At 55.9% G+C, this 26,644-nt stretch overlaps 1 protein-coding gene across 4 annotated transcripts; it reads right to left on the bottom strand.

Annotated features, from left to right (window-relative positions):
- Positions 1 to 2,302: 2,302 nt before the first annotated feature.
- Positions 2,303 to 25,800, bottom strand: CBX7 (chromobox 7). 4 transcript variants are annotated; one of them, XM_032346245.1, is made up of 6 exons: positions 25,755 to 25,800; positions 20,027 to 20,070; positions 13,102 to 13,167; positions 8,670 to 8,826; positions 5,790 to 6,141; positions 2,303 to 5,444 (listed from the first exon to the last, which is right to left on the bottom strand). In XM_032346245.1, the coding sequence occupies exons 4-6, from the start codon at positions 8,781 to 8,783 to the stop codon at positions 5,290 to 5,292; spliced, it is 621 nt and encodes a 206-aa protein (XP_032202136.1). In that variant the 5' UTR covers positions 8,784 to 8,826; positions 13,102 to 13,167; positions 20,027 to 20,070; positions 25,755 to 25,800; the 3' UTR covers positions 2,303 to 5,289. The 4 variants fall into 4 exon arrangements, with proteins under 4 accessions (XP_032202136.1, XP_032202133.1, XP_032202137.1 ...); XM_032346242.1 differs by lacking the exon at positions 25,755 to 25,800 and adding an exon at positions 22,238 to 22,561 and having other exon boundaries at positions 8,670 to 8,736; XM_032346246.1 differs by lacking the exon at positions 25,755 to 25,800 and adding an exon at positions 22,238 to 22,558 and having other exon boundaries at positions 5,790 to 5,862; positions 8,670 to 8,736.
- Positions 25,801 to 26,644: the final 844 nt, after the last annotated feature.

Raw genomic sequence — 26,644 nt, 5'->3', positions numbered from 1 at the left:
TTGTTCATGGCTCTGGAGGCTGGAAGCCCTCCGTCAAGGTGTTGGCAAGGTTGGTTCCTTGAGGCTGTGAGGGAAGGACCTGTTCCAGGCTGGCTTGGAGACCGTCGTCCCCCCTCATGTCCTCATGTACTTCTCTGGGCCCCAACTTCTCATTTTATTAGGACATCAGTCACGTTGGATCGGGCCCATCCTCTGACCTTGCTCTCACTTCATTATCTCTGTAAAAGAACCTGCCTCCAAATAGAGTCGTATTCTGAGGTACCGGAGGTTAGGGCTCTTGTATATGAATCTGGGGAGGCAGGGGGAGGCGGGGACGTCACAGAACCCTGGGGACGGTGTGGGCTCAGTGGGAAAGCCCGGAAGAAGAAAATCGTAGCCAGTTCGGCCACTATGGGTTCAGGCTATGCTGCGAACTCCAAAGAGCCTCTTGGAGGCTTTTTGTTTGGGAAAATAGAATTATTTCCGTATTTTTTTCCACATGGGGCACATCTCGCAGACCACTCGGCCCAATATTTAGCCTTGAGAGGAGCAGAGGGCACCGCATGTTGCCTGGACGGGCCTCTTACGCCAAGTTGGGGACTGACAGGGAAGGAACAGTAGCCATTGCCCTGGGATGAAAACATTTGGGATGAGGGGTTTGAGGAGTCTTCTGGCCACTGGGGCTGGCAACGCAACGTGCAGTCACTGTGACTGGGGAAGGCAGGCCTCTTGCCCAGTGACCGTGGGAAGGCCCTGCCCGGGGCAGGAACCTCTCCAGATTACACTTTTTCTTCTCAAGATTCACCTCTGCCTCCTTTCCTGACCCCAGCACGGACCAAGCAGGGAAGTCCTCCCCGACCCAGGAGGAAATCACTCACCCGCTCCCAGTGCTATGGAGCCGCTGACATCCCCGAGCAGGAACGAGGGGTACGCGTAAGGGGGGGGCTTGGGAGCTTGCAGGCTGAGTGGGGCAATAAACGGTCCAGGAGAGTACCCCCCCCCCGACTTGGGTGTTACCCGCCTGACCAGGACCCCTGCCACCGGCCCCTGCACCCTGCCACGACGGCCCTGTGGGGCCAGGACCCAACGACAGCCCACTCCAGGATGGAGACACTGTGACGAGGGGTCTGAAGCCCCTTTTTGATGTTTAGCCACTGGTAGCTTTTAAGCCTCACTCCCCACTCCTCCCCTGTGCCGTCCAGGTGACTCATCTGCCGCGGGTTCTGTTGTGTCCCCGCCTCCCCCCCACCTCCCACGGACTTCCTGCAACCAGGAGCAAATATATTTCTGGTTTTTGGGCCACCAAATGGACAACTCTGGGAGACGTGGCTGTACTTGTCGGGTCATCTCAAGTGGAATGACACAGCTGCCCATAATGGTGACCTCAGCAATGCACCTTCCCGTGCTTTTCTTCCTTCCCCGACCCGTGCTACCCCCACTCCTGCTCCTGGGATCACTCCCCAGAGAAAACCCCTGTCTTGGGCTCTGCTTCTGGGGGTGACCGAGGTACCTCCAAACCTGCTTCTCCTTCAGCCTCCGTCCAGATGAAGAACCACCATTCACTCCGAGGTCCAAACTGGAGACCCGGGCAGAATCAGGACACCTCCCTCACCGTCCCACCAAACCACTGCCCAAGTCTTGACAAGTCTCCAACCTAAGTCGACCTCCAGCCTCTCTGTTCTCCCTCCTTCATGGACATGTCCCTGGCTGTGGCCATCACCACTCCCGGCCTGGGTGGCTGCGGCGTGAGCTGATTCTTTACCTCCTGTCACCAACCCTGTGTGCGCCCCTGTCCAGCCTCTGCCCTGAGCCCGGGGCGAACCTAAATGCAGAGAAACTTAGAGGACTCTCCCAGCTGTCACTCATTTTGGCCCGGACCACCACCCTCTGGGCTCAGACAGCTGTGCTCAGCGTGGCTACACAGCAGAGGAGCGTTAGCTTGAGGCAGGCCTGGCTTCCAGAGCCTGCAAATACTGAGACCCGGGATACTGACCACCCCCTGGGTTCTAGAATAGAACACACTTGGCAGGAAGCAGAGAAAAGGTGAAGACATCAGAAGCACCACTGGGCCTCAGATGATACCCTGCGGGGACCCCCACGGTGGGCGCCACCCATCTATGTGCCGGCTTCCACTTCCCCACACCTCCTGCCCAATTCATCTCACTGTACATCTGGAGGGCTCTGGAAATGGGCTGTGGCCTAAGATTATGGTCAGTAACTGGTGGACCTGGGACCTCTGTCCCAGGCTGCCACCCTGGGGGCTGGCGCTCCTCCCCAGGCCCGGCTGTGACACTGTCAAAAGCGAAGGCTCGAGTGCAAGAGCTTTTTTCAAAATCATCTTTAATGTATCTTTAATAATTTTTTTGCCTCATTTACCAGATAAATCATCTAAATAAATAGATGCTATACAGTCTCTTACCAAGATCAGTACAAAAATAAACCGCGCTCTGCACCCGCTCTAGCCCTCCCAGCACACACACACTCGGAAAAGGCATGTGCTTGGAATCAGCCCACACCCCCAACCCTCCCAAATACATTCACGTTGTCTGAACAAAGCTCGACGCTCATTCCGTGCAAAGGCAGCGTTCTTGTGCTGAGATGTGGAGGCCAGGCCGGCTGCTTCCGAAGCGAAGCTAAGCCACCCCCCACGGGCACAGCACCTCCCCCTGCGGGTGGGGAGTTAGCCATGGGACCATCCCCCTGGAGGGATGTCAGGGCTCGGCTGGGCATGGCAAGTGGCCGTGCCAGGGGTGGGGGAATCCTCTCCTGGCCCCATGCCACAGCAAGAGGCAAGTACCACCCAGGCTCTCTACATTCAAAATGGGCGGGGGCTGGGGAGGGAAGGACAGGCTGTCCCACTCGTTCTAAGCGCCCCCACCCGGGCGAGTACTGGCCTTCTGGGGAGGGGTGGGGTAGGGTGGGAGCTCAGTGTCCCAGGCCCCACTGGGACGCTCAGGGCTGGACAAAGGTCTGCAAGACCACACCCAGCCCCTCATAGAGGTCTCCGTCCTGGGGAGCCGTGGGGAGCCCCGGCTCACAGGGTTCTGCCCTCTCTGAGCTGCGGGATGCCCTGTGCATCACAAAGGACTGAGGAAGAGGCAAGATCTGTCCTGCGGCAGCAGAGAGAAAGTCAGCTGTCTCACTCCACAAATGGCCCCCAGCCCCCCCACCCCCAATTGCACAAACAGCTCTTTCAAAGAGCCCAAGAGGCAGGACGAGGTCCCACATCCCCTGGGGGATGGGCTGTAGGCCTTCTATTGCATGTTGCCAGCCCAGCCCCAAAGCCACGGCCAACAGCTTTCTATCAGAGAGGACCCCCTGCCCCTGCCGCTGGGCCACCTCCACTCCACCACCCTCACGTCTGTTGGGAGCCCATGTCCTGGGAGAGACCCCCAACTCCAAGTTGCCCTTCCGGGACCCAGGGTCTCCCAGCTGGATGGGGCGGGAGCAGGGGTAACTCTGCTGCCCCCCTTCCCTGGTCCGCCCCCATATACTCCTCTAGAGTCAACTTCCTGGGCTGGAAGGAACCACCAGAGGGGACCACCCCCCAACGGAAGCACTGAATTGACCCTGGACAACGAAGGAGTAAGGAGGAAGGGGAGACAGACTCAGGGATTTAGGAATCTTGCCAGCAGGGCACCCCAAACAAAAATGGGGTCCAGGCTGTCTTTGGTTTGGGAACTTGGGAAGAAGGGGTCTGGGGGAAGAACGGCCCTGTCGCCGTCTCAGCAGGATTCTGCTGACTTCCTCAGGACAAAACAGAGTGGGGAGAGGGCCTGGGAGAGGGCAGGTCCCACCTCCTAGTGCCCCAACTCAGGATGGGGGAAGTGGAGGGAGGCGGCCTCTACTGTTGCTTCTCTGGTGCCCAGCCCCACCTGGCTCTTTCTCCCTTACTGGGCTGGAGAAGGGGCAGGGGAACAGCCCCTCCTCATGACCTGGGAAACTACTCTTGGCCACAGGGCACACCTGTGCAGACAAGGGCCCCTCCTCGGGCAGCCACAGCCCCTTGCTGGCTGGGCTTATGCACAGCTTGACCCACCATCCAGGGCAGCCCCACTGCAGGAAGACATGGCAGAGGTCCCCTCCCCTGCAGGAACACTAGGTCACTCTAGGCTGTGGCATTTAGGTTGAATGGGGAGGGGACGTGGAAGGGAAGGAGGAAGGGTTTCAGGAGTCGAAGGCTGCCCTGAGAAGGTGGTGGGATGCTCCCTCCCTCTCTGGGAGGGCAGCAAAAGCGAAGAGTGGGTAGGGTTCAAAAGTCACCTGAGTCAGAGAAAACGAGAGCCCCTCAGGGGAGGAATGACGGGGCCCAAGTGCCTCAGAGCCTGTGCTGACCCTCGGCACCCCTGCAGCTGGCCGGGTGAAGTCCCAGCCCCGCACCGCATGCCCAGAGCCTCGGAGGCCACCTGGCCCTGTGCGGACAGCTGCAAGCAAACTGTGTCGGGAGAGACCCCGTCCTGTGACGTGCTGAGCAAGGCTAGAAAGTGTGGGCTGCCCGTGACAAGTTCTGAGGCGCTTGGAGTCACCCCACAATTCACCAGGTCGGGGTTTCTAAACAGGAGGTTTGCAAGACCCACTGTGCGTGTCTGCAGACACAATGCCTCCGGTCCCGGGATCCCAGGGCTGTGTGTGCACGCCCGTGTGGCTGGGTGTGCACGTGAGTGTTTCTCACAGGCCAGGTGATGGTCGGGGGGCTCCCGGGGAGAAGGGGCTCAGCTGGCAGCCACCCCCAAGGAAGGGCATGGGATGTACCCCACAACCTCAAAGGCCTCCTCCTGCCCCCTCGTCTTGACCAGGTCATATTTGGTCAAAGCCAGCCTCCATGTCCCACCACAAAGCTGGAGTGGAAAGTTAAAAATAAGGACTCCCCCCACCCCCAAAAAGGAAAAGGGAAACCACCGAGAAAGGCAAGAGTGGGGGGCTCAAGGGAGAGGGTTTGGGCCCTCCCATTCTCCTTTGGTTCCTGGGACCAGCTGCTGCGTCTCTAGAGAACGGTGAGGGAAGCATCCAAGAACAGGAGGCCCGGTCTCCAGCCTGGCCCAGAGAGGACCCCCTGACGGGCAGGGCAATGCCAGGCCGCCCCAGCCCCGCCCCCAAAGCAGACCACCGAGCCTTTCTGTAAATGTCAGGCGCAGAGAAAGGGGGCGAGGTGGCGGGAAAGTGGTGGGAAAGCGTCGGGATCTTGCCCCCTGCTCCTGTTCCATATTTTTTTAAATAAAATAATTACCCTGCCCCCAACCCCTCCCCATCTCTGGAAGTCCCCACCCCAAGCCCAAAAGCAAACAGTTTAGGAAGAGTAAAAATGATGACTCAGAACTTCCCGCCGCGATCCCGGAAGAAACCCTCAGCCGCCTGGGCCTCGCGGAAGGTGACCGTGACGGAGTTGGCGGTGATATCGGTCACTGTCACTTCACTTGGGGGGAGCACAGGAGTCCAAGGAGGGGGGCCCTCGGCCAGGTCTCCATCTGCGGCAGGCACGGGAGAAAGATGGCGCTGAGGACGGCCCTGACCGCAGCCCTGGGAGGGCGGGAGCAGGAAGTGGGGGCCGCATGCAGACCCCTGCCCGCCCAGCTCTGGGCCTGGCTCAAGGCTGGACACCCAGGAGGAGGTCACTGCATTTGTCTTCCCTGCCTGGACCACCCTGCCGCAGCAGGGTCACAGGAAGGGCCGGGGCGGTGCCAGCGCCCCACAGGCTAGGTGGCCTTGGGAGCGCCCTGGGCCCTCTCTGGGCATGGCAGCAGCTGGACCTGCGAATCCAGGGACCTCCCCAGCTCTCAGGGGCTCCGGGCGGGGGCGAGGGGCCACCTTACCCTCCTCCTCGGGGGGCTGTTCAGCAGGCTCCCACTCGCTGGCCGCCTGCAGGACGTCCGGGGCTGCTGGCTCCTGCAGGAAGAGCTCCCGTGGATGGCTGTGACTCTCCAGGTCAGGCCCGCGGGGCGGGAACTTCTTGCGTGAGAGCCGCAGGTACTTGTGGGCCTTGCGCGGCTTGCGGAGCGGGAAGGGCAGGGCGGGCACCAAGGGGCCCTTGTCCACCAGCTCGGGCGCCCCTGCCTTGACCACCCCCTCAGGGCTCCCGCTGCCGAGTGGGCACGTCAGGGAGAAGCAGAGCTTCTCCTTGCCCTTGGCCTTGTGGGAGCTCCGCAGGTCCATGCTGTACAGCCGCTGCGGGGGCAAGCCAGGGCACGGCGGGTCAGCCCTGCCCTCCCCGCCGCTGCCGCGCCTTTGCTCATGCTGTTCCTCCCACCTGGAGTGCCCTTCCCTGTGTTCCGTGGCCCGGAGCCAGCCATTACCCCAGCCCCACCAACCCGGCCCAGAAAGCCACCCCTGACCAGCCCCAGCCTCAGGTCTGGCCTGGGGCTACCGCATCTCCCTGGGGGGTAGCAGGGGGCTCAGGGACAGAAGCTGCACAGTAGGAGAGCATCCCAGAGGACAAATTGAAAACTGGCCAAGAAAAGCAAATCTGGATTTATGAAGCAGATAAACTACGGAGTTATTCATCACGGGGAAGGTATGTTTGCCTACTAAAGGACCCCCAGGGCTGAAACAGCCAGCTTGCCAAGGAGATGGTGTGACGTGGATGCCCTGAGATTCTTGGGCAAGTCCCCAAGGGGGGCACATGGCACTGGCTGCCCTCTGCCCGCAGCCCAGGGGCTACTCCTCGGCCCCAAGCCACGGCACAGCCCTCTGGCGATGCCACCTCTCACTCTGGTTAAGATGGGGCTGGAGGACACGTGTTCTAGCACCGGAGGGCTGCAGTTCTGTCTCCAGGATTTGTCTCACTGACTCGGGCCAAGTTATGCACAAATCCAAGGAAGATCTTTGGTGCTAAGGCCCGGGTCCCTCCGGGACAATACCTTCTGCTGCCACCTGTCACCAGAGGCCAAGAGCCCCCAGGAAGAGAGTAAGGCCGTGAGATGGGGCCTGTAGGTCAAACGCTCCCCAGCTGGGAGCAGAGATCACACCCACAGGCTCCAGTCTCCCGTCCTGCCCGCGTAGGCCTAGCACTCGGCCCCGGGTGCAGGGTGTTACGGGCCAGGAGGAGGGCTGCAGGGCAGGGGTCAGGACAGTGCCGCAAGGCTGGGAGGGCTTGTCCCACTGCAGCGTTACCTAAACCTGCTTCTTCAGCCTGGCTCGGCAGCCATCTCGAGCCCAGTAAACTCCTCCAACCCTGCAAGACGATGCTCTCTGCCCTTCTCCACCTCACCAAGAGAGGACTGCAGCTCCGAACAGGCATCCTGGAGTCCCCGGGGTCAGACCAGGCTGTGACACCCTGGGGAAACTCCTGGCCCCCCCGGAGCCTGTTTCTTCATCAGTGCGACGATGAAGAAACCAGAGTGGCCAGCCCCCAACGGGGCCCCAGCAAGGCCCCCCTCAAGGAAGTCACCCCACATCCCCTCGGGCCCCGGGTGATGTGCCGTGGGGCTCGTGAGGCTGGCCCATGAAAGACTGTGCTTCTCCCTTGCTCCTGCTCTTGGATCGTCCGCTCTGGGGGAAGCCAGTGGCCACACCGTGAGGCCACCGGGGAGCCCTTGGAGAGGTCCACGTGGAAAGTACCAGGCCTCCTGTCAACAACCAGAGCTGACTTGTGGGCACGTGACTAGCTGCCTCGGCCGCAGAGCGCTCCGCTCCGGCCAAATCTCCAGACAGCGTGCGCTGGTTGACATCACGACCGTAACCCGAACTGGAGTCACTAAAGCAGCAGCTACAGGACTCCTGAACTCCGGAACAATCACACTGTGTGACACGCTGAGTGTTCATCGCTCTAAGTTGCTAAGTTTGGGCAAGACGTCTGATGCAGGGATGCTACCTTCCATCCTGGGACCCAATTCACGCCAAACCCCATGGAAAATGCCCACTGCGTGAAGGGAAACCCATCTTTTCTGCCCAAAACCTCGGGTGATCCACACTCAAGAGTGGGCAGGAGACTGGCCGCGGCTCACACTGTGTGTAGACCAAGAAGCCTTATCATTCGGCTTCGAACCCCTGGGTGAACCTCACTCAACTAAGGAGAGCAGGTACGCTCGTCATCCCAATTCTACAGATAAGAAAGTTCAAGCTGAGAGGGGCAGAGACTTGCCTCAAATCACCTCACTTCCAACTTCATCCACTTTCCAAGCAAAGCAGTGAAGTCAGCAAAGTGGCCCCAAAGCCTGGGTAACTTGGGGTGCCCCGGAGTCTAGATGCCCGCCTGTGGCAGAGGACTGGAAAAGGGGACCCTGTAGGTTTCCCCTTCCTCAAAAATTCCCCATTACTAGGGCATCCCATGACAACAGTTCCAGAAATCTGAGTCTCCCTTCCTTGGGTTCTAAAATCCCAGGCTCCCATGTTTCCTCAATTCTAAAGTTTATGTTTCTGAGGTCCCCAAATATTACAATTTTGTGTTTGGGGGATTTTGAGCCTCATAAAGGCTTATTTACAAGATTCTAAGCTTTCAAAATCTTAGGCTCCATCCGCCATATATCCACCCTCCCCCGAGCCCCACAGCACCTCCCACCCAGGCTGTCTTCCTTCCCTCCCTCCCCCCACAGAGACTTACCCACTGAGCGCCCCCACCCCACAGTGCCCTGAGCAGAGCAAGGAGGGCAAGTGGTCCAGCTCAACTGGCTGGTGCAAGTGCATGGGGCGGGGGAGACCGGCGGGGGCGGGGGTACAGGGGACCTGTGGGTGGGCACCAAGGCTGACGGGGTTACCTGCAGCAGAAGCCGCTTGGGTTTCGGACCTCTCTTCCTATACCCCGACGCTCGGTCTCGCTCCTCCCTGGGGTGCAAAGCAGATGGCAGAAGAAAAGCAAACACGGGTGACATTTAAGGGAAAGTGAAGCGTCCGCTCCTCCTCGCGCTCTGCAGTCTACAGGGAAAGGGGGACCCGGCATACATCACCCCCTAATCCTAGGGCAGGCACTCCTCCCCACTACTCTCTTTACACCGTAACGGTGGGGTCCCATGTTCAAATCTCAGGGCCTCAGTCTCCCCATCTGGCAAAAGGGCGGGGGCACAGCCACTGGTCCCAATTGCAGAGGGGGTACTTGGGTGACGTCTCCAAAAGTACGTGGGTGTTTACTGGGCTCCAGAGTCACGCCAGAACTCGGCTCTCCATACCACTGGGTACAGCCCCCAAAACAACACAGATCGGTTCCCACTCTCGGGAGAGGGGTACAGAAACCTGTCAATCAAATTTGCCTCCAGTGACCCCGGGGGAGCTGCTGGGACTTGGAATGGTTCTCATGTAATGAAGCTCTGCCCAGGTCTTTCCCACTTTGGGATGTGCGTGACCCAAGTGGAGAGGACAGGCTCTCGCCTGTATCATCTGGCTGGGGAAAAGGAGAGAAACTCGCCTGTACTGAGTCCCTAGTGGATGCCAGGCTCTCTGCCGGGGGCCCTGCCCACATCCCAAACGCACAGGCACAACCCGAGGATGCATACAAAGCCACACATGACACACACGACACACACGAGACAACACAACAGAGACTCCAACGACAGCAGTGCCGGAGGTGGTGAAAACTTCAGAGCCCTTTTCACTTCAGTCCGCCCCACTTTCTGTGGCCCCCACTGCAGAGGCCATGCGGGCAGCTGAGAGAATGTGGAGGCCGGGAGTGCACCCCTACTTCCCCTCCTGGCTGGGTGACCCCAGGCGGTCTCTCCATCTGAGCTCTGGGAGTCCAGCCCGTCCGGGGCAGCTGTTTCCACCCCTCGCCCTCTCCCTCAGCGCTCCTCCCTCCTGGGGAGCCGCGCCTTGTGCACTGGGCCCTCCCGCCGTCCCCGTGGGGTCAGCCCACCTTGGGGCCCAGGAGCCAGCCGTCTGATCACACTGTGACACCAGCCACTCAGCTTGCCAGGACCGACCTGCCGGCCTTTGAGGGTGAGACTCTTCTCTGAGAAGCCGCTGCTGGCCCCCCCGGACCCCCTGTTCCAGGCCCAGCTCCACTCTGACCCACGGGAGACCCTGGCCAGTCACCTCCCCTCTGGACCTCAGTGTCCTCGTCTGGAGCAAGAGGGTCCCTTCTCCCCTGGCCACCAGGGCTCTCGGGAGAAGCAAGAGAGATCCCTGGGATGGGGGGCAGGCAAGTGAAATAATGAAGTGCGGTGGAAGAGAGCGGGGTAGAAAGAAGAGAGGAAGGGGAGGAAGACGGGGAGAGGCAGGGCTGGAGGGGAAGGAACAGGGATGGTGGCGCGTCTACAACTTCTCCACGGTGGTGTTGACAATCACCACACACGGGACACTCTGCACAAGGCATCACTCTACCTCCCCCTCACGGCCGCCCTGTGAGGGAGCCGCAGTTACTCTCCTCACCTTAGCGTCAGGGAAACTGAGGCACAGAGAGGTTAAGTCACTTCCCAATGCCAAAATTCTGACAGCGTCGGCCGCTGAGCTCCAGGCTCCAGGCCTAGTGAGGGTCAGGCCCAGGGTCCAGCCAGGGCCAGCAGGGCAGGCCCGGAGCCCAGGCCGCATGACCCTGGTTTCTAACCTGCAGTGTGCATGCGTGCGTGCATGCGTGTGTGCGTGTGCACGATGGGGAAGGGGTCTGTTCTATCCAGACTCACCACCCAGGGCCTGGTTTCTGTCAGCCTTGGATCCTGCCCGTCAATGTCCAGGGCTGCAGGGCAGTGGCACCCTACGAGGCGTGCCCTCTCAGCCTTTCCCTGCGGGCGGGACCCCACAGAGGAGCCCCCTGGCCAGACTCCTTCTGAGTCTCTTTAAAACCCTGCAAGGTGCAGACTGGGGTGCCTGGGAGGTTCAGTTGGTTAAGCATCTGCCTTCGGTTCAGGTCATGATCCCAGGGTCCTGGGCTCAAGCCCACAATCAGGCTCCCTGCTCAGCAGGGTGTCTGCTTCTCTCTCTCCCACTACCCCTGCTAGTGTTCCCTCTCTCACTGTCTCTCTCTAGCTGACAAATAAATAAACAAAAATCTTTAAAAATTCTTTTTAAAAATTAAAAAATAAAATAAAATAAATAAAACCCTCCAAGGCAGGGGTTAAAGGGACGTCATCCCTCTTTTACCCCTCTTCACCAAGACTGGGAGAGAAGTAAGCCAAAAGTCACACAGTGGGTCTGTAAGTCTCCAAGCTCTTCCTTTGTTCCTTAACTGTTACATTTTTTGACTCATTCAAAGTAAGATCCAAATCCTCCAGCGAGACTTATGAGGCGCTCCCTGAGCTGTGCTCCCCCGTCCTTCAGCTGCCCTACTCCTGCCTCAGCTCCCACACCTCGCTCAACTCACACCACTCCAGCCAGTCACACAGAGCCACACTTGCCTTTGTGCTGCTCCCTAAACACTGGCTCTCACCCCAGGGCCTTTGCACAGACTGTTCTCTTCACCTAGGATGTTCTTCTCTAAAATACTTGCTGGGCTCATTTCCTCAGGACTCTGGTCAAACACCCCCGCCTAACCATCCCACTGCTCCCTGCACCCCTCCCCCACCCCCTCCCCCCAACCCTGTCTTTGCAGCAGTTATGACCGTCTGATATCATACACACTTATTGGTTTGTTTGTTTTTTTTTTTATTGTGTGTCTCTGTGTTGGAATTCGAGCCCCATGAAAATAGGGATGTTTGTTGGTTTTGATCCTTCGCTGTGTCCCCAGCACCAGGGACAGTGTCTGGCTTACGGCAGAACCTCACTAAAGACTTGTTGAACGAGCCAAAGAATGATCCTTAGTTACCGTCAGGGAGATAATTTGCACACCTGTGCCCACACTCACTGATCTACAGAGTGCTTTCATACACCTTGCTCCCCATGAGAGCCCTGCAAGGTCAGTACGACTGTCCCCACTCCACAGATCAGGAGGATGAGGCCCGAGAGGGAGGAGACCTTGCCCACCGCCGCACAGCTGGCGAGCGGCAGAGCCAGGACTCTAATTCAGGACTTGGACACCGGCCTGACGCTCTCCTCCATGCAGTCCACGACATTCCACAGGATTCTCCCCAGCACCAGTCCTTTTGGATCAAGGCCCCACCAAGTGCCCAGGAGCCAGAGAACAGCTGTGGGACGGGGACACCCTGATTTTTTAAAGTGAAGAACAGGGGTGACTTTCCCTTGGAATGGGCAGCGAGACACTTCCTGCAGAGAAGCAACGGGAAGGGGGGCAGGGAGGGGCAGGGGAAGGCACAGGACTGGGATTCGGGAGGCCCGGGTGAAGCCCTGGGTAGGCGGCTTCCCAGCTGTGAGGTGACCCCCAGCAAGCTCCTTAGCCACCAGAGCCTCAGTTTCCTCATCTGTCAGATGAGACTCTCATCCCCATCTCAGGAGGTTCCTGTAAAGGGCCAAATGGAAACGATTTTGTGCAAAGATCCCGCCCTGTAAGGGTGGGCAGTTGGGAAGAGGCACAAGGATTTGGGCTGCCTGCTGGCAGGGAGGTCAGTACAGCTGGGGCTCCTACAGCAGACGGGGGTGGCTAGACTCAAAAGACTCCCCCATCAGGAGCAACAACACTTTGTCAAAAGCTCCCCCCTGAGATGCATCGCCACTGCCCTTCAGTGGAGCCGCCAATCACTGACCTACCTTCGGAATCAGAGCAGAGCACGAGCAGATAAGGGACACTGAGGCCCAGAGGAGCCTTGCCCAGGGCCACTAAGCTGGGAGGTGGCCAAGTGGGACAGACTAGAACTTAAACATCCTTGCTCCAAAGCCACAGTCCCTCCCCTTTCTCAAGCTTCCACTGGACTTTCCTTCTCTTGGTGAGAGAGTCTCTACGGAGAATCTCTCTCGGATCTGTCACCAAGGTCATGACTGCCCATTAAGGACATTTCTGCCCCTCACACAGGGGCAGCTCTGTAAAGCATTTTTATTCCCATCACAGCAATTGAAAGTCCTACCTTGGGGGAATCAGAGCCGGTGTTATGAGGGATGGCACACTTTAGCAGAGAGTGAGGCGTGGGGAGGTTAGAGAAGTGGCCAACATCACTCAGCAACAGGAAAGGGAGCCAGGGCCCTCAGCTGCTCTGGGACCTGATGTCCACCCGACTTCTCCCAGCAGCAGACTAGACCCAGCTGTCCCTGCCAAACCCCTGCCCCACCCCATGGCCATGCCCCTCGTTCAGAGCCAACCCAGCAGTAGGCTCCATGTGAAACCTCAAAGCCTGTCTCATGCCCAGCCCCAGTGGCAGGCTGAGGCCCCCTTACTTCTCCTCATAGGCCATGACCAGGCGGGGGTCCAGGATGTGCTCTTCCGGCTCCCACGTGCTGTATCTGGGGAGAGAAGCAGGAGGTCAGAAGCTGCCCTGCTCCCCACCAGCATTCCCTGCAGGCTCTCGACCCCTGTCTAGGCCCCCATAATTGCCACCTACTCACAGAATCTGTACCTGGCTGCCCAGGCTAGGTCAGGGGGCTCTGACGACATAAGAACTCCCCTCATTGTGAGTACCAATCACACCACCCTCCAAAGAAATGTGTCCAATTCCCAATTAGACCTCATGCTCCGAAGTACAGGGCACTGCTCCTGGGGCTCCCTTTTGGTGAGAAGCCTGAGCATGTGGTTAAGGGCAGAGGCACTGGCACCAGACCACCTGGTTTCAGACCCCAGCTCTTGAAGGATTTACTCAACGTCCCTGTGCCTCCACTTTCCCATCTGTAAAGAACTCTTGTGCTGCTGAACGTGTTCATCTAACTGCCTAGTACAGTGCCTGGTGCACAGGAAGTGCTCCATGCTTCCGGCTGCTGTCCCTGCCCACCCTTCCAGCCCTGGTCCCAGTGCAGCCTCCGCTGACTGGGCTGAGCTGCTCCCTCCCTCATTAGCACACAGCTGTACCTTCCCAGCCTGGCCTGAAGTTTCCTTGCCAGGCCTGGCATGCAGCAGGAACCAGGTAGATGGCTAGCGACTGAATGGTGCCGCAATCCCACGGCAGGTCCCTTTGGTATTTCGAAGGGGGACCCTCCACCACCCCAGACCACAGAGCACCCCCTGTTGGGCCAGGCTGGGGAGTGACGGCTCAGCACTTCATAGCTCAAGGCATCTTCCTGCCACCTGCGCTATTTACTTAACGTTGGCCTCCAAAGCGGCTCACTTGTTTTGTTTAATAATTTTATTTTAAAAACAAACTTTAGGGGTGCCTGGGTGGCTCAGTGGGTTAAAGCCTCTGCCTTCGGCTCAGGTCACGATCCTGGGTCCTGGGATGGGGCCCCACATCGGGCTCTCTGCTCAGCAGGGAGCCTGCTCCCCCCCCCCCGCCCCGCCCCTGCCTGCCTCTCTACTTGTGATCTCTATCTGTCAAATAAATAAATAAATCTTTAAAATCTTAAAAAAAAAAAATAAAAACAAACTTTAGGGGCACCTCCCTGGCTCAGTCAGAGGAGCATGTAACTCTTGGTCCTGGGCCGCGCGTTTGAGCCCCATGTTGGGTGTAGAGATTACTAAAAAATAATAATAATAAACTTGCCAAAAAAAAAAAAAAACTTTATGATTTCCATAAATGGAAAAACTAGGGTCACTCACCATAAACAGATGCTGATAAATGGAAAATGAAAAGTTTTAAAACACGTACCTGAATGTGTCTGTATATATACATATTCGAATATACAACATACGTACAAACATATAAACACGAGTATGTTCATGTGCATACATGTATATGTACAAACAACACCAAAGCAACGGACTATGATTCTGGCCCAGGCTGCACCCAGCTCTGCTGGGCAACAAGGGAGGTGAACAGGTATCAGGAAGGTGTTAGGAGGCAGGAAGAGGCTGGGTAGAGACCCTGCTCCTGCTGTCTCCTAACCCGCTGAGCTAAAACCTTCATCTTAAACTGACAGCTACCAGTAGTCCAATCCGGATTCGAAGAACAAGCTACCCGAGGACAGAATCCTTTCCTCCTTCCTTCCACCGGCACTTCCTCACACCGACTTTGTGTTGGCCCTGTGTCAGGCTCTCTGTGCACTCAGCAACAAAGGTCTGAGCCCTGAGGACCTCACAGTCCCTACCCAAGTGCCCCATGCCCAGCCTGATCAGGCACAATCACGCCTCCCTTGTACAGGCTGTGCTCTCCACCCGGGGGCCAGTCCCTCCATGATCTCCTCCTCATCCTTCAAGAGCTTCCCCTGACAGCCTCCTCAAGCTCCCTGCAGAATTCACCCTCCCCTCTGCTGCTCTCCACAGCCTGGTGCATTGACACCTGCCAAAATTTCTGATGAATCCAGCTGGCATCCTGGCAGGCAGAATGCAAGCCCTCTCCAGGGTGCCCAGCCTCACACCCTGGGTGCTCTGGGAATGATATAGAAGCCACTGCAGAGTTCTGTTCACCCTAAAGAAAGGTTAAGAGTAAAACGGGTTTTTCTGATACTTTGCATACAGCCCAAAGTATAAGCAACCAGAGACTGGCAGAGACTCCAGAACTTCCTCTTGCAAAACAAAGGTTAGATTTCTTTAGCAGTAACGAGTTACAAGAAAGGAGGAATTTTGTGTTCCTCCTGTCTCTGCCTCGCCCTCTCTCCTCTAGCTGTTAAGATGTCTCTACAGTGTTCCAGTCTTCTCTGTCCTGCCCACTTCCCCACTGCCCTGCCCATTTTTTGTTGATGTGGGTGCTGTGTGGTTCCCGGCAAGTCCCTAACCTTCGCTGGACCTCAATTTCCTCATCTTAAGAATCGCCACCATCACCATCACGGTAAGAGCACCACTCACTGCCGGGGACTCATCTATTCCTCATAAAACCCCCATAGGGTAGGTTACCCTATTTAAAGATGAAGAAACAGGCACAGAGGTAAGCATCTTGCCAAGGTCCCTGAGACAGTAAGTGGCCCGTCTGTGGTTGGAACTGTTGAATCTTGGCCACTCTCTACCTTTGGGTCTCTCACTTGTCCCTGCATCTGGCTCCCCACCGGTCTGTGATGTTCTTGGGAGACGGAGAGTGCCTGACTATGTCCTGTGTCTGACCGGGACCTTGCACACAGTGGGTGCACAGAAAGGCTCAGTAGATTCAGGGGGAATTGTTACAGGGCCAGGAGGCGTGTTAACAGTCTCAGACTATGTAAGCAGCAGGAGGGCTGGTCCTGCTCCATGCTGTGGGAGAGGAATGGTTGGAAGTCTGCACTACGGTCTCAATTCTCTGGACATCTCCGCCCCCTAAAGTGGAGGCCATTAACACCGCTCCACGATGCGGGGAGCCAGGGGCCACAGCCACTGCAAACGCGCTTTGGGCGCAGGCAGGACCAGAGCGTGCAGCCGGCTGGCGGCAGAGCGGGTGGGGCGAGCAGAGCAACTGGCGGGCAGGGCGGGAACGCAGCGCTCCGTTGGGGGCGGAGAGCCCTACTTTGCCCCGCCCCGCCCCCTGCAGGGCAGCAGCCGTGCGCGCGCACGCACGGAGGAGGGCGCGCCCCGGATTACCAGGCCAGCCAATGGGGAGCGGGGGCGGGGACGGATCGCGCCTGCCCCGAGGTAAACACGGCCACGTGACCGACCGCCCCGCCCCCGAGACCGGGTAAACAGGCTCCCGGCCGCCCCGCCTGAGCGGCGCTGCGCAGGCTCCCGCGGCGCAGGGGGCGGGGTCCCCCAAAGCCAGGCCCGCCTCAGTCCCCCCAGGCCGATTTAAAGCTCCCCAAAATGAGAAGAAGCGCAACGCGCTCAGGTCCGAGATTGAGGGGCGCGGCGGTGCGCAGGTTAGTCCGTTTACTCATCCGTGAAGTGGGACTACCAAAGGTCCCTGTATTGGGGGCTTCGGTGACCATTAGATGTGCTCAGCCACGTGAAGCACTTAGCTCAGTGTGATACATAATAAAAGCAAATACGCGTTAATTAAATCAGTAACAATGAAGTGCGAAAACCTGCCAGGCCAGAGCCCTGGACTCTGCTGCTGCTGCTGCTGCCCAAACCCAGCGTTGAAAGAGGAAGACGCGCCTCCTCCGTCCCTGGCACAGGGTTAAGAAACTTTTGTCTCAGGCAGCCTTCCACAGGGTCCTGTGAGGCTATGGTCTTACTTTACAGGTGGAGAAATGGAGGTGCAGAGGTAGAGGGCTTTGTAAAGCTACAGAACTAGGGTTCAAAGGCAGCCTGGTCTGGCTCCAAAGCCTAAGCACTTCCTTCTGAATGGTCAAGAGAGGAACAGGCAAAAGATCCTCAGTTGCAGAGCTGATGGTGTATCACAACCTCTAGTCCCCGAGCCCTGGGATCAGGCAAACCATAGTGCAAATCATCCCAGTTGTATTTGACCCTGGGCACAGACTCCTCTGCTAGAGATTTCTGTGTGCCCATCTGTAAAATGGGTTGCCAAGAGGCAATTAAAAATGGGCCAATGCCTGACTCATACAAGGTGCTTATGGATTAGCAGCCTGCTATGCCCACTGACAATATCATTACCAAATCTCCACGGAGGCAGTCCTCCCTAAAAGATGGGGTCGTATTCACAAGTGGGAAAAGAAGCAAGGAATGCATTTCCAAAGCAGGAACGGCAGTCCTGGGCAGGCAGGGTATCTGAGGGTCTGTATGGGTCAGAGAGCCTGGAACTAACGATTTGACATCCCCAGCCCCTCCCTGGGCAATATGCTGTACCTTCCAGAACAAACAAGATAGCTCCTCTGCCCCATCTGCTGGGGAGGAAGGGCAGTCATTTGTCTGCAGCTGCGGACAGAAAATGGGCAAAGCATGTAATGGTCTAACAGGGGCCTGGCAAAGAGTGAGTATATATCTAAATTATGCTTTCTGATATTTAATATAAGCCTCCTTGATCAGGGAGAGGAAGGTGTTGCTGAGCAGGAGAATCTGACTCTCCTCCCTGGCACTACCCTAGCCAAGGCTCCCAGGCCTGCAGGGAACAGCCTGCCCAACGACCCACTCCCCCCACTCTTTCACAGCCTCTTCTCCAAGCAAGGGCCCCTGAGGTGGGGAGGGAGACTAAAGCCCAAGTGGATTACAAAGGAGCCTGGGGTTCTGCTTCTTCCCCTAACTGAACCTATTTTCCTCCCCAGTAAAGTAGGGTGATGCAGTGGGTGGCAGAAGTAGGTACCACACACCGCATAGGGTTGGAAGTTATAGTCTTATCATGGTTTCCCCTCTTTGGGCCTCAGTTTCACCATCTGGGACTGACCTAAGCCATCTCTAAGCCTCTCTGAGCTCCTATGAGGAATGGAATCTCCCGGATCCCTTTCCTGGCTGCAGGGAGACCTAGAGGCTGAGCTGTCTAACTTCGCATTAACAGCAAACATTTCCTAAGTGCCTGGCCATCTGACAATGCACTGGGTACCTATCTCCATCACCCAGTCCTCACAACAGCACTGTGATAGAGGCTTCATTATTCCGACTTGTAAATCAGGAAGCAGAGGCCCCACCATGTTGAGGACCTGGACAGCTGTGAGCCAGCCAGGAACCCAGGACCAAAGTGCAAGGAAGCCATCGGTACCCCAGATCATCTGGTTCTAGCTCCCAGAACCCCTCCAGGGAGTCACAAGAGGCTGTCACTAGGGCCCACCTGGTGGCCTCAGCATGTGACGAAACAAGCAGCATCAGGGCCGGGGCTCAAGCCAGCAGAAACATGAGGGAGTGCTCTTGGAGTGCTAGGCCCTTCTCTCCTGGCTAAAGCTCTGATAGGCAGACATATCCATGTGGGATTGAAAAAGCAGAAGAAGGAACTTTTCCTTGATAATACCTCTGTTTAGAGAAGGAAATCTTTTAAAAGCTGGGGTCTTTTGAGGAGGAAAAATCGCCAGCAGTGCCTGAAAGGCCAACAGGCTGGTCATTACGCTCCAATGTATTGCCTTCCGGTGCAGAAGCTAAGGGAGAGAGCACACCCAGGGGGCCGGTGCTCCTGCTGCCCACCCCAGGCATCTTCCTTTCCTAGCCCTGCCTCAACTCCTCCTGCTCCTTCACCCAGCCTAGAACGTCACTTCTCATGTGCCCCAAGGAGGAGGGGCTCCTCCTCCAGGTCCAGGGTGTTGGCAGGGGGAGGCAGCAGGAGTAGACCAGCGCATTCTCAGGTTGGCCAGTCTCCAAGCCGGACCTCAGGATGCCTGCAGGTCGCCCTGAACCCCTGCAACCAGGACTTGCACCCCACAAGGGGAAGGAGCGTAAGAGAGGAGAGCTGGGCCTGCCCTCTAGAGTCTATTTTGCAGATCGGGAAGCTGAGGGAACACAGGTTGTATTTCCCTCTGCTGTCTCCCTACCAGGCCCCCAAGATGCTCCCAGAACCCAGGACCAGGTCAGCTCTCAACACAAGCAGGGCAGAAAGCTCCTGGCACACACAGCAGATGCTCTGGGCAACGGGGGTTTCCAGGAGTCAGTCCCTAGCACGGAGGGCAGGGAGGCAGGGCACCCACAAACCAATGAAGAGGCCCCACGACTGGTTCATTCCTTCCCACTGCCTCCCCCTTGTTGGGAGGTGATTGGTTAGTAAGAAGGTTCCTGATTGGACCTCAGCAGGAGAGGTGGAGCCACTGGGAGAGGTCCTAGACCCAGCAATCTACCCCTCAACTCTGAGATGGAGGAGTCATAGAGGAGATACCCGAAACTGGGGAGGCCAATTCAAGTCCCACCTCTGCCTCCACTTGCTGTGTGACCTAAGGCAAGGTGCTTACCTTCTCTGAGCATGTGTTCTCATCTTTAGAGATTACCATCATACCTACTTTACAAGGCTGTATGGGAACCTGTTTGGTAGACTGCAGAGTGCTGTCCAAAGGCAAAGTGGGCTCAGGCTCTGGCCCTAGCACTGTGGTACTGCGGATTCATGCCGCACCGGCTAGACTTGTCTTATCCAGCCCCCCAAACCGCACTCAGCTCTGTATTTGCTCTACCTCTGCCTGGCCAGCAGCCATCTCTGAAGCCAAGATACTGGGCCTTCCCCTCCTAGGAGCCAGGAAAAGCCAGAAGAGGGGAGGGGAGGCTCCAGCAAGAAGATGGAGCTCAACCCAGAGGGCAGCAGGAGAGAAGAGTGGGGCCCACTCTGACCCTCATGTCCCTCTAGCCCCTCAGCTGGCAGAGGGGAAACAGAGGCCCAGAGAAGAGGAAGATTTAATCAAGCTTCGAATGCCACTAAAGCAGCTGGAGCTAAAAGCTAGGTGGGAGAGAGGCAAAAGGCAAATGAGGACTGAACAGTTAGGCAGACACAGACACACAGAGGAGCCTTACTTTGGAGGCCATCCTTTCCACTTCACGAGATACTCGACTTTACCCTGGGAAGAGAGAGAAGCAGACACAGTGAGATACACAGCTGCCCCAACAACCACTCACAGGACAGTAAGGCCCAATACTTTCTGCAGACTGATGTTCCCCCAAGACATACACAGTCCAGGGACACTCCACCCCCTGCTCACTCTGCACCAGATCCCCACCAACCCAGAGACACCCAAACTTTGGCTGCTGCATGACTACCCCAGACTGTCCTTCCTGTGAAAGCACAGGAAGGCATCTGGCCCCAAAGATTTCTGGGGCTTCTGTGGCAGCTCAGAGCCCATGTCACACATGGGGAAACTAAGGCCACATAGGGCGTGTATCGCCAAAGATCCAGTGCCCAGAGTCCCAGGGCTAAGACCATAACTCCTCTAACTTTTTCGAACAGAAGACTCTCCAAATTCTAGAAAATTCCTCACTGGCATGTTTCCAATGGCTCTAGCCCCACCAGCTGCTTTCCTGGGAGAGGCTGCCTCTGGCCCAGGGGTTGACAGGCAAATGACTTTAGGGCTTTTAACTCAAAAGACCCTGGCAGGACCCCGGAAAAGGCTGACAAAGTCTCCACCTTCAGGAGTGATGGTCTCCTCTCCAGTAGTTAGAAAATAGAGTCTGACCCCTCCCTTCCTCATTGACAGGGACCTGGCTTTCCAGTCCCACACCATGGGCACCAGAACTCTAAGACCAAGATATGTCACCTCCTCAAAGATGCCCGCCCTGACTAACCCTTCTAACACCATCCCTCCCACCTTCCAGTTCTCTTTCTGCATAGCACACAGCACCCCCTGGAAGGCATCTGTGTTTATTTCCTTGTTCATTGCTTGTCTCCTCTGCCAGAATGCTGGCTCCATGAGGGAAGGAATGTCTGCTTCCCTGGGGCTTAGAATGGTGCCTGGTACATAACAGAACCTCAATAAATATATTTTGAGGGAACAGCTGAAGGAATGATGTCCTTCACTTTCTGGCACTACCATAAGGAGGATAACCACTGTATCTGCTTAGGCTACTGTGCGTGGAAAGCACTGGGCTTTGTGGAATAAATTAAAATCGAGGAAATCCTGGAGGAAGGGAGAAGGAGGGGCAGCCCTAAGAGTTCAACCCCACCAGAGCAGAAGGAAGAAAAGCCTCTGGCACACCTCGACCTTCATCCTTGGCTCTCGATGCCAGGACTGAGTTTTCTCTCTGCAAAGATGAGCTAGCCATTAGTCAACTTGAGCTCCTGCTCTACCCCCATCTCTGCCTTGCTGTGTGACCTTGACCAGGTCATTTCCTCTGCCTGGGTCTCAGTCTCTGCCTCTGTCAAACAGGAGCCGGTGACCTCTAAGACCCCTCCCAGCCCTGCCACTGGAGCCTCCCAAAGGGCTGCAGAGGGGAGATAAGGGGAAAGGATGGTGGTGAGCGCCGGAAGGACTTTCCCCAAGGGCTTCCATCCCCCACCTCTCGTCTGAGGAGACCACTCTGCAAACAGGTGCACAGGAAGTGTGAACCCCCGAGGCGCGGGTACCCGAACCCAATGGAACAGATGCCTCTTTCAATTGCAGGGCATGTTTTGGAGGCGAATGGAAGGGGGAGGAGCTTAGAGGATGCCCCAGCGCTGTAGGCGGCTTCACTGAGCTTGGCCGGGCGGGGCTGAGAGTTGGGGTGGGGAAGCCAGAGAGGTGTGCGCTGCAAGACGGGGAGAAAGCCGGAGGTGGGGGTAGAAGGGATCCGAAAAGGTTGAAGTCCAGAGTTAGACCTCAGAGGCAGGAGGCTGAAGCTCCGCCTCCAACTTCAAAGGTCTCGGTACCGAGCCCGGAGTCCTGAGTTCGAGAACCAGCTCCGACGCCAACACACCAGTGAGCCTTTTCCTTAACTTGGGCCTCCATCTCCCCTTATTTAGAATAAGGGGAGGTTGAGGAAGAATGGCGTTCAGGATCCCTACAGTCTGACCCCAACCTCCAGCTCTGGCAGGCTCAGCTGCCTCCAGGATGCCGGGGCGACAACTTTTATTCTACTCGTCCTACAAGGTGGCAGGGGAAACTGAGGCACAGACTGGGGAGACGAGCCCAGCAGCGCGGAGCCGCCTGGGCCCCCGCCCCCACTTTCCCCCTCGCCGCCAGCGTGGAAGGGACGGTGCTGGGGACAACAGGGGACCCCACAGGGGTCCTGGGAGCCGCCCCCAGGCAGCCTCACCTTCCGCACGCGCTTCTTCCGGATGCTCTCCACCGCGAACACCTGCTCGCCGATGGCTGACAGCTCCATGCGGGGCGGCGGGCGAGCGGGCCCGGGGCCGGGCCGGGCCGGGCCGGGGGCGGAGCTGCGGGGCCGCGGCTGAGGCGCGCGATGCTCGGGCCGGCGGGGACCCCGTCACCCTCGCCCGGGCGCGCACGCGCACGCGCACGCGCGCACACCCCCTCGCGCTCCCTCACGCCGCCGACGTTCCATTTTTGAACCTGCGCAACGTTTTCCTCTGCGCGAGCGAGCGAGCAAGCGAGCGCGCGAGGAGGGGGCGGGGCGGGGGCTCGGCTCGCGCCCGGCAGGTCACGCCCCTCCCTCCTGGGCCTCCCCCTCCCCGAGGGCCCCGCCCCGCCCCCGATGGAGCCCCGCCCCGCTCCGCCGCCGAACCGGGGGCCGCGTGCTGCTGCTCCGCGGCGCCGTTCCGCGGGACTTATTTGGCGCGGGCGTCGCTTGGTGTCGGGGTGGAACGAAATCTCAAGACCGAGACGCGTTTCTTAAAACGCTCCCGGTGACTCTGGGAGGCCGGAAACGACACGCCCCGGTTCGACCCATGAGAAACGGGCCGAGCGCGGAGGCCATGTGTCCCCCCTCCCACAGCGAAGCGGGCGGGGCCGGGGCGCGGACCCCCGAGCGGCGGGAGGGCGGGGCCGGCCGAGATTCGCGTCTGCGGACCGAGGCCTGTGGGTCCGGGCTCCGGAGCGGCGTGGTTGGGTCATTCCTGAGCAGGCGCTTGCATGTTTAGTCCGTCCGTCCGTCCGTCCGTGGGCGGCTGTGCGGAGGCCCCCAGCTAGGCAGTAACTCGCAGCAGGTGTGGCGGGGGCGGGCTTTTCCGCCACGCACTTGGCGTTCGGCACATAATAGTTGTCCCACTGTTTGTGGAATGAATGGATCTTGAGGTCCTCGACGGACTCTGCCTCACCCACGCCATCCCCCTTCTGTTTTCGCTCCGGCGCCACCATTCCTGCCCGCCCGGCACCGCGCCCCTCGCGCTCCCACCGCCTACCTGCATGGATCCCAAGTCCTGCCTCCCTGCCCTGCTTCCCTGCACACCCCTCGTCCTTTCCGCGGGGACTGCAGCGACAACCTCCTCACGGAGCTGCCGCCCCCTCGGAGCCGCGTCCACAGGGTATCAGAGAGCGCTTTCTCCAATGCAGATCTGACTGGGTCACCCTCGTGCTTAAACACCTCCCGTAGCTCCTCATTCCCCTCAGAGTAAAGTCCAAACGCCTCTGTCTGGAGCACAGAAAAAAGAAATGATAGATTTACGCTCCACTTTTTATCAGAAGCAACGGAAGCGAGCCAGAAGGCACTGGAATGATTTATCTAATGTCCAGGGAGAAAATAACCATCATCTTAGAATTACGTACCCAGTGCAAATTTCTTTCAAAAAGTATGTGCCCAGTGAAAATATCTGTCCAGGAGGGGGAGAAATAATATATACAAATGCTAAGACTAAGCCTTTGCCACTATCATACCCTCCCTAAAGGAAATTCCAGCGGAAGAACTTCAGACAGGAGGAAGATGATCACAGACAGAGGTCTGATGCAATAGGGAATAAAGAACAATGAACATTGACGATATAAAACAATAACAATGTCTCCTGGATAAAAACAGAATTAAAATGCCCAAGAACAATAGCATATAACTTGGATGAGCGGGGTTAAAGGATTCTAAGATCCTTATGTTTGTCAGGAGGCAAGGGGAGATACCAAATACACTTAGACTTGGCCAAGTTAATGTAAGTTGTGGTTACCAGGATAAACTAAAAGAATGGAAATGCAGCATATAACATTTATCCGAATTATTAGAGGAGGAAAATAGAATGAGGAGATACACCCAATCAATCCGAAAATCAGCAAGAGCAGAGAGAAGAATAAATATCAAAGAGATGATAGATACAGATTCAAATGTGCCAGGAGTCATACATGCAAGTGGGCTAAATGTTGTAATTAAAATGCAGAGACTATCAGACTGGATAAAAATGCAACTCCATGCAATTTAGAAGAGACATCCACAAGAGACATCCCCAAAACGTAAGGGTACTGAAAGGATGAAGGTAAATGCACAGGAAACTACATTATGCTAAGGCTAATGAAAAGAAGGCTCTTCTAGCTCCTTTAATACTGGAGAGGGGGGATTATTATTTCAGCGTGGAATAAGAGCAGAATGCAATGAAAAGGATCAGCAAAAAGAAAAATTACTTCTATGAAAACCCCCACTAGAGATAAAGGAAGTCGCTTCATAATGAAAAGGATCCAATTCACCAGAAAGATAGAACCATTTCAAATTTGTGTGCAAATTTCATAATCTTAAAATATAGGAAACATGAAGAGAGCTACACAGAAAATAGACAAATCCACGATTCTAGTGGGAGACCTAAAAACACACCCTTTTGTAATTGGTAGAAGAAACAGAAATATATTCACTAAGAGTCTAAGAAATTTGACTATTGGACTTTCATAGAACACAGCAGTGACAACTCCAGAATTACATATGGAGTATTTACAAAGACAGCAAATCTCAAGAAATTTGTACAGTTTGAAATCAGAGAGTACATCCTCTGACCACAACACAAGCCAGAAGCTGATAACAAAAAGATAACTTCAAAAGCCTCATGTGTTTGGAAATTCAGAAGTATTTTTCTAAATAACCGATGGAAGAAGAAATCCTATGGAAATTATACTTTTATATTGTAACTGAATGAGGATGGAAACATCACATATTAAAAACTGCAGGGGTGCCTAGCTGGCTGGGTTGGAAGAGCCTGCGACTCTTGATCTTGGAGTCATGAGTTCAAGCCCCACACTGGGTGTGAAGATGACTTAAAAATAAAATCTTGGGGCGCCTGGGTGGCTCAGTGGGTTAAAGCCTCTGCCTTCAGCTCAGGCTATGAGCTCAGGATCCTGGGATCGAACCCCACGTTGGGATCTCGGTTCAGCAGGGAGCCTGCTTCCTCTACCCTCTGCCTCTCTGCCTACTTGTGATCTCTCTCTCTCTCTCTCTGTGTGTCAAATAAATAAATAAAATCTTTAAAAAAAATCTTTTTTTTAAATTGCAGGACACAGCTAAAGCATGACTTAAAGGGAATTTATGGCTTTTAATGCTTATATTAGAAAAGCGAAAATGCTGAAAGTAGTAAGTGCCGATCTCAAGAAGCTGGAAAAAGAACAGTAAAGTAAAACAAAGAAAACAGAAGGAAAGACAGAGGGAAATAAGAGCAGAAGGCAATGAAAAGGATCAGCAAAACCAAAAATTATTTCTGTGAAAACACAAATCATACAGACAACCTCTGGTGAAATTTATCAAGAAAAAAAGAGAGAAGGCACAATTAACCAGTGTCAGGAACAAAAAGCCCGAGAGTCTGCAAATATTGAGAGAAAGAAAAGATAAAAGGTAATTATGAGTAATTTTATGACAATAGCTTAAAAATCTTAATGAACTGGGAAAATTCCTAGAAAAAAACATAACTTACCAAAACTGACTGAAGAGAAAACCTGAATGAGCATCCGTAGTCGTGGTAGCAATGAATCTAACAACAGAACACTGAGGGTTCATAGCAGGGGTCGACCTTAGCACTGAGCAGAGTCCGAGAGACCTCTGGCCATGTCAGGCATTAATGCTTTAATCTGTGTGTCATCAGAAGGTCTGGGAAATCTGACGCAACCACTTGGGGGGTTGGGAGTGGTGGCTTTGTACAAGCTGGTATGAAACATCTTGATACTCTAGCAACTCGATGCCCCCCTGATGTCCCGTGGTGCCAATCGAGCATCAGACCTCCCCATAACCATTAGAAGAATTGAATCAATCATCTGTAATGTTCCCACAAAGAAAATTTCACCTTTGAGTTCTTTTTTTTTTTTTTTTAAGATTTTATTTATTTATTTGACAGAGATCACAGAGATCTGCAGAGAGGCAGGCAGAGAGGGTGGGGGAAGCAGGTTCCCTGCTAAGTAGAGATCCTGATGCGGGGCTCGATCCCAGGACCCCGAGACCATGACCTGAGCCAAAGACAGAGGCTTTAACCCACTGAGCCACCCAGGCGCCCCCACCTATGAGTTCTTTAAAGAAGAAATAATCCCAGTCTCACTCCAACTTTTCCGCATACCAGAAAAAGAGGGAATACTTCCCAATGCTTTGTAACAAGTACAGTGCAAAAAAATTATAGACCAATGTCTCTCGTGAATATAGACACAAAAATCTTTTTTTCTTTTTTTTTTCTTTTTTTAGATTTATTTGAAAGAGAGAGACATGGCAAAAGAGGGAACACAAGCAGGAAGCGCGGGAGAGGGAGAAGCAGGCTCCCGGCTGAGCAGGGAGCCCAATGTGGGGCTCTGTTTTAGGACCCCAGGATCATGACCTAAA

Source organism: Mustela erminea, chromosome 6 (genome assembly GCF_009829155.1).
Source record: "Mustela erminea isolate mMusErm1 chromosome 6, mMusErm1.Pri, whole genome shotgun sequence".
NCBI classification, from domain to species: domain Eukaryota; kingdom Metazoa; phylum Chordata; class Mammalia; order Carnivora; family Mustelidae; genus Mustela; species Mustela erminea.
Note: the sequence above shows the minus strand (reverse complement) of the source record. Positions and strands in the feature narration are given on the sequence as shown.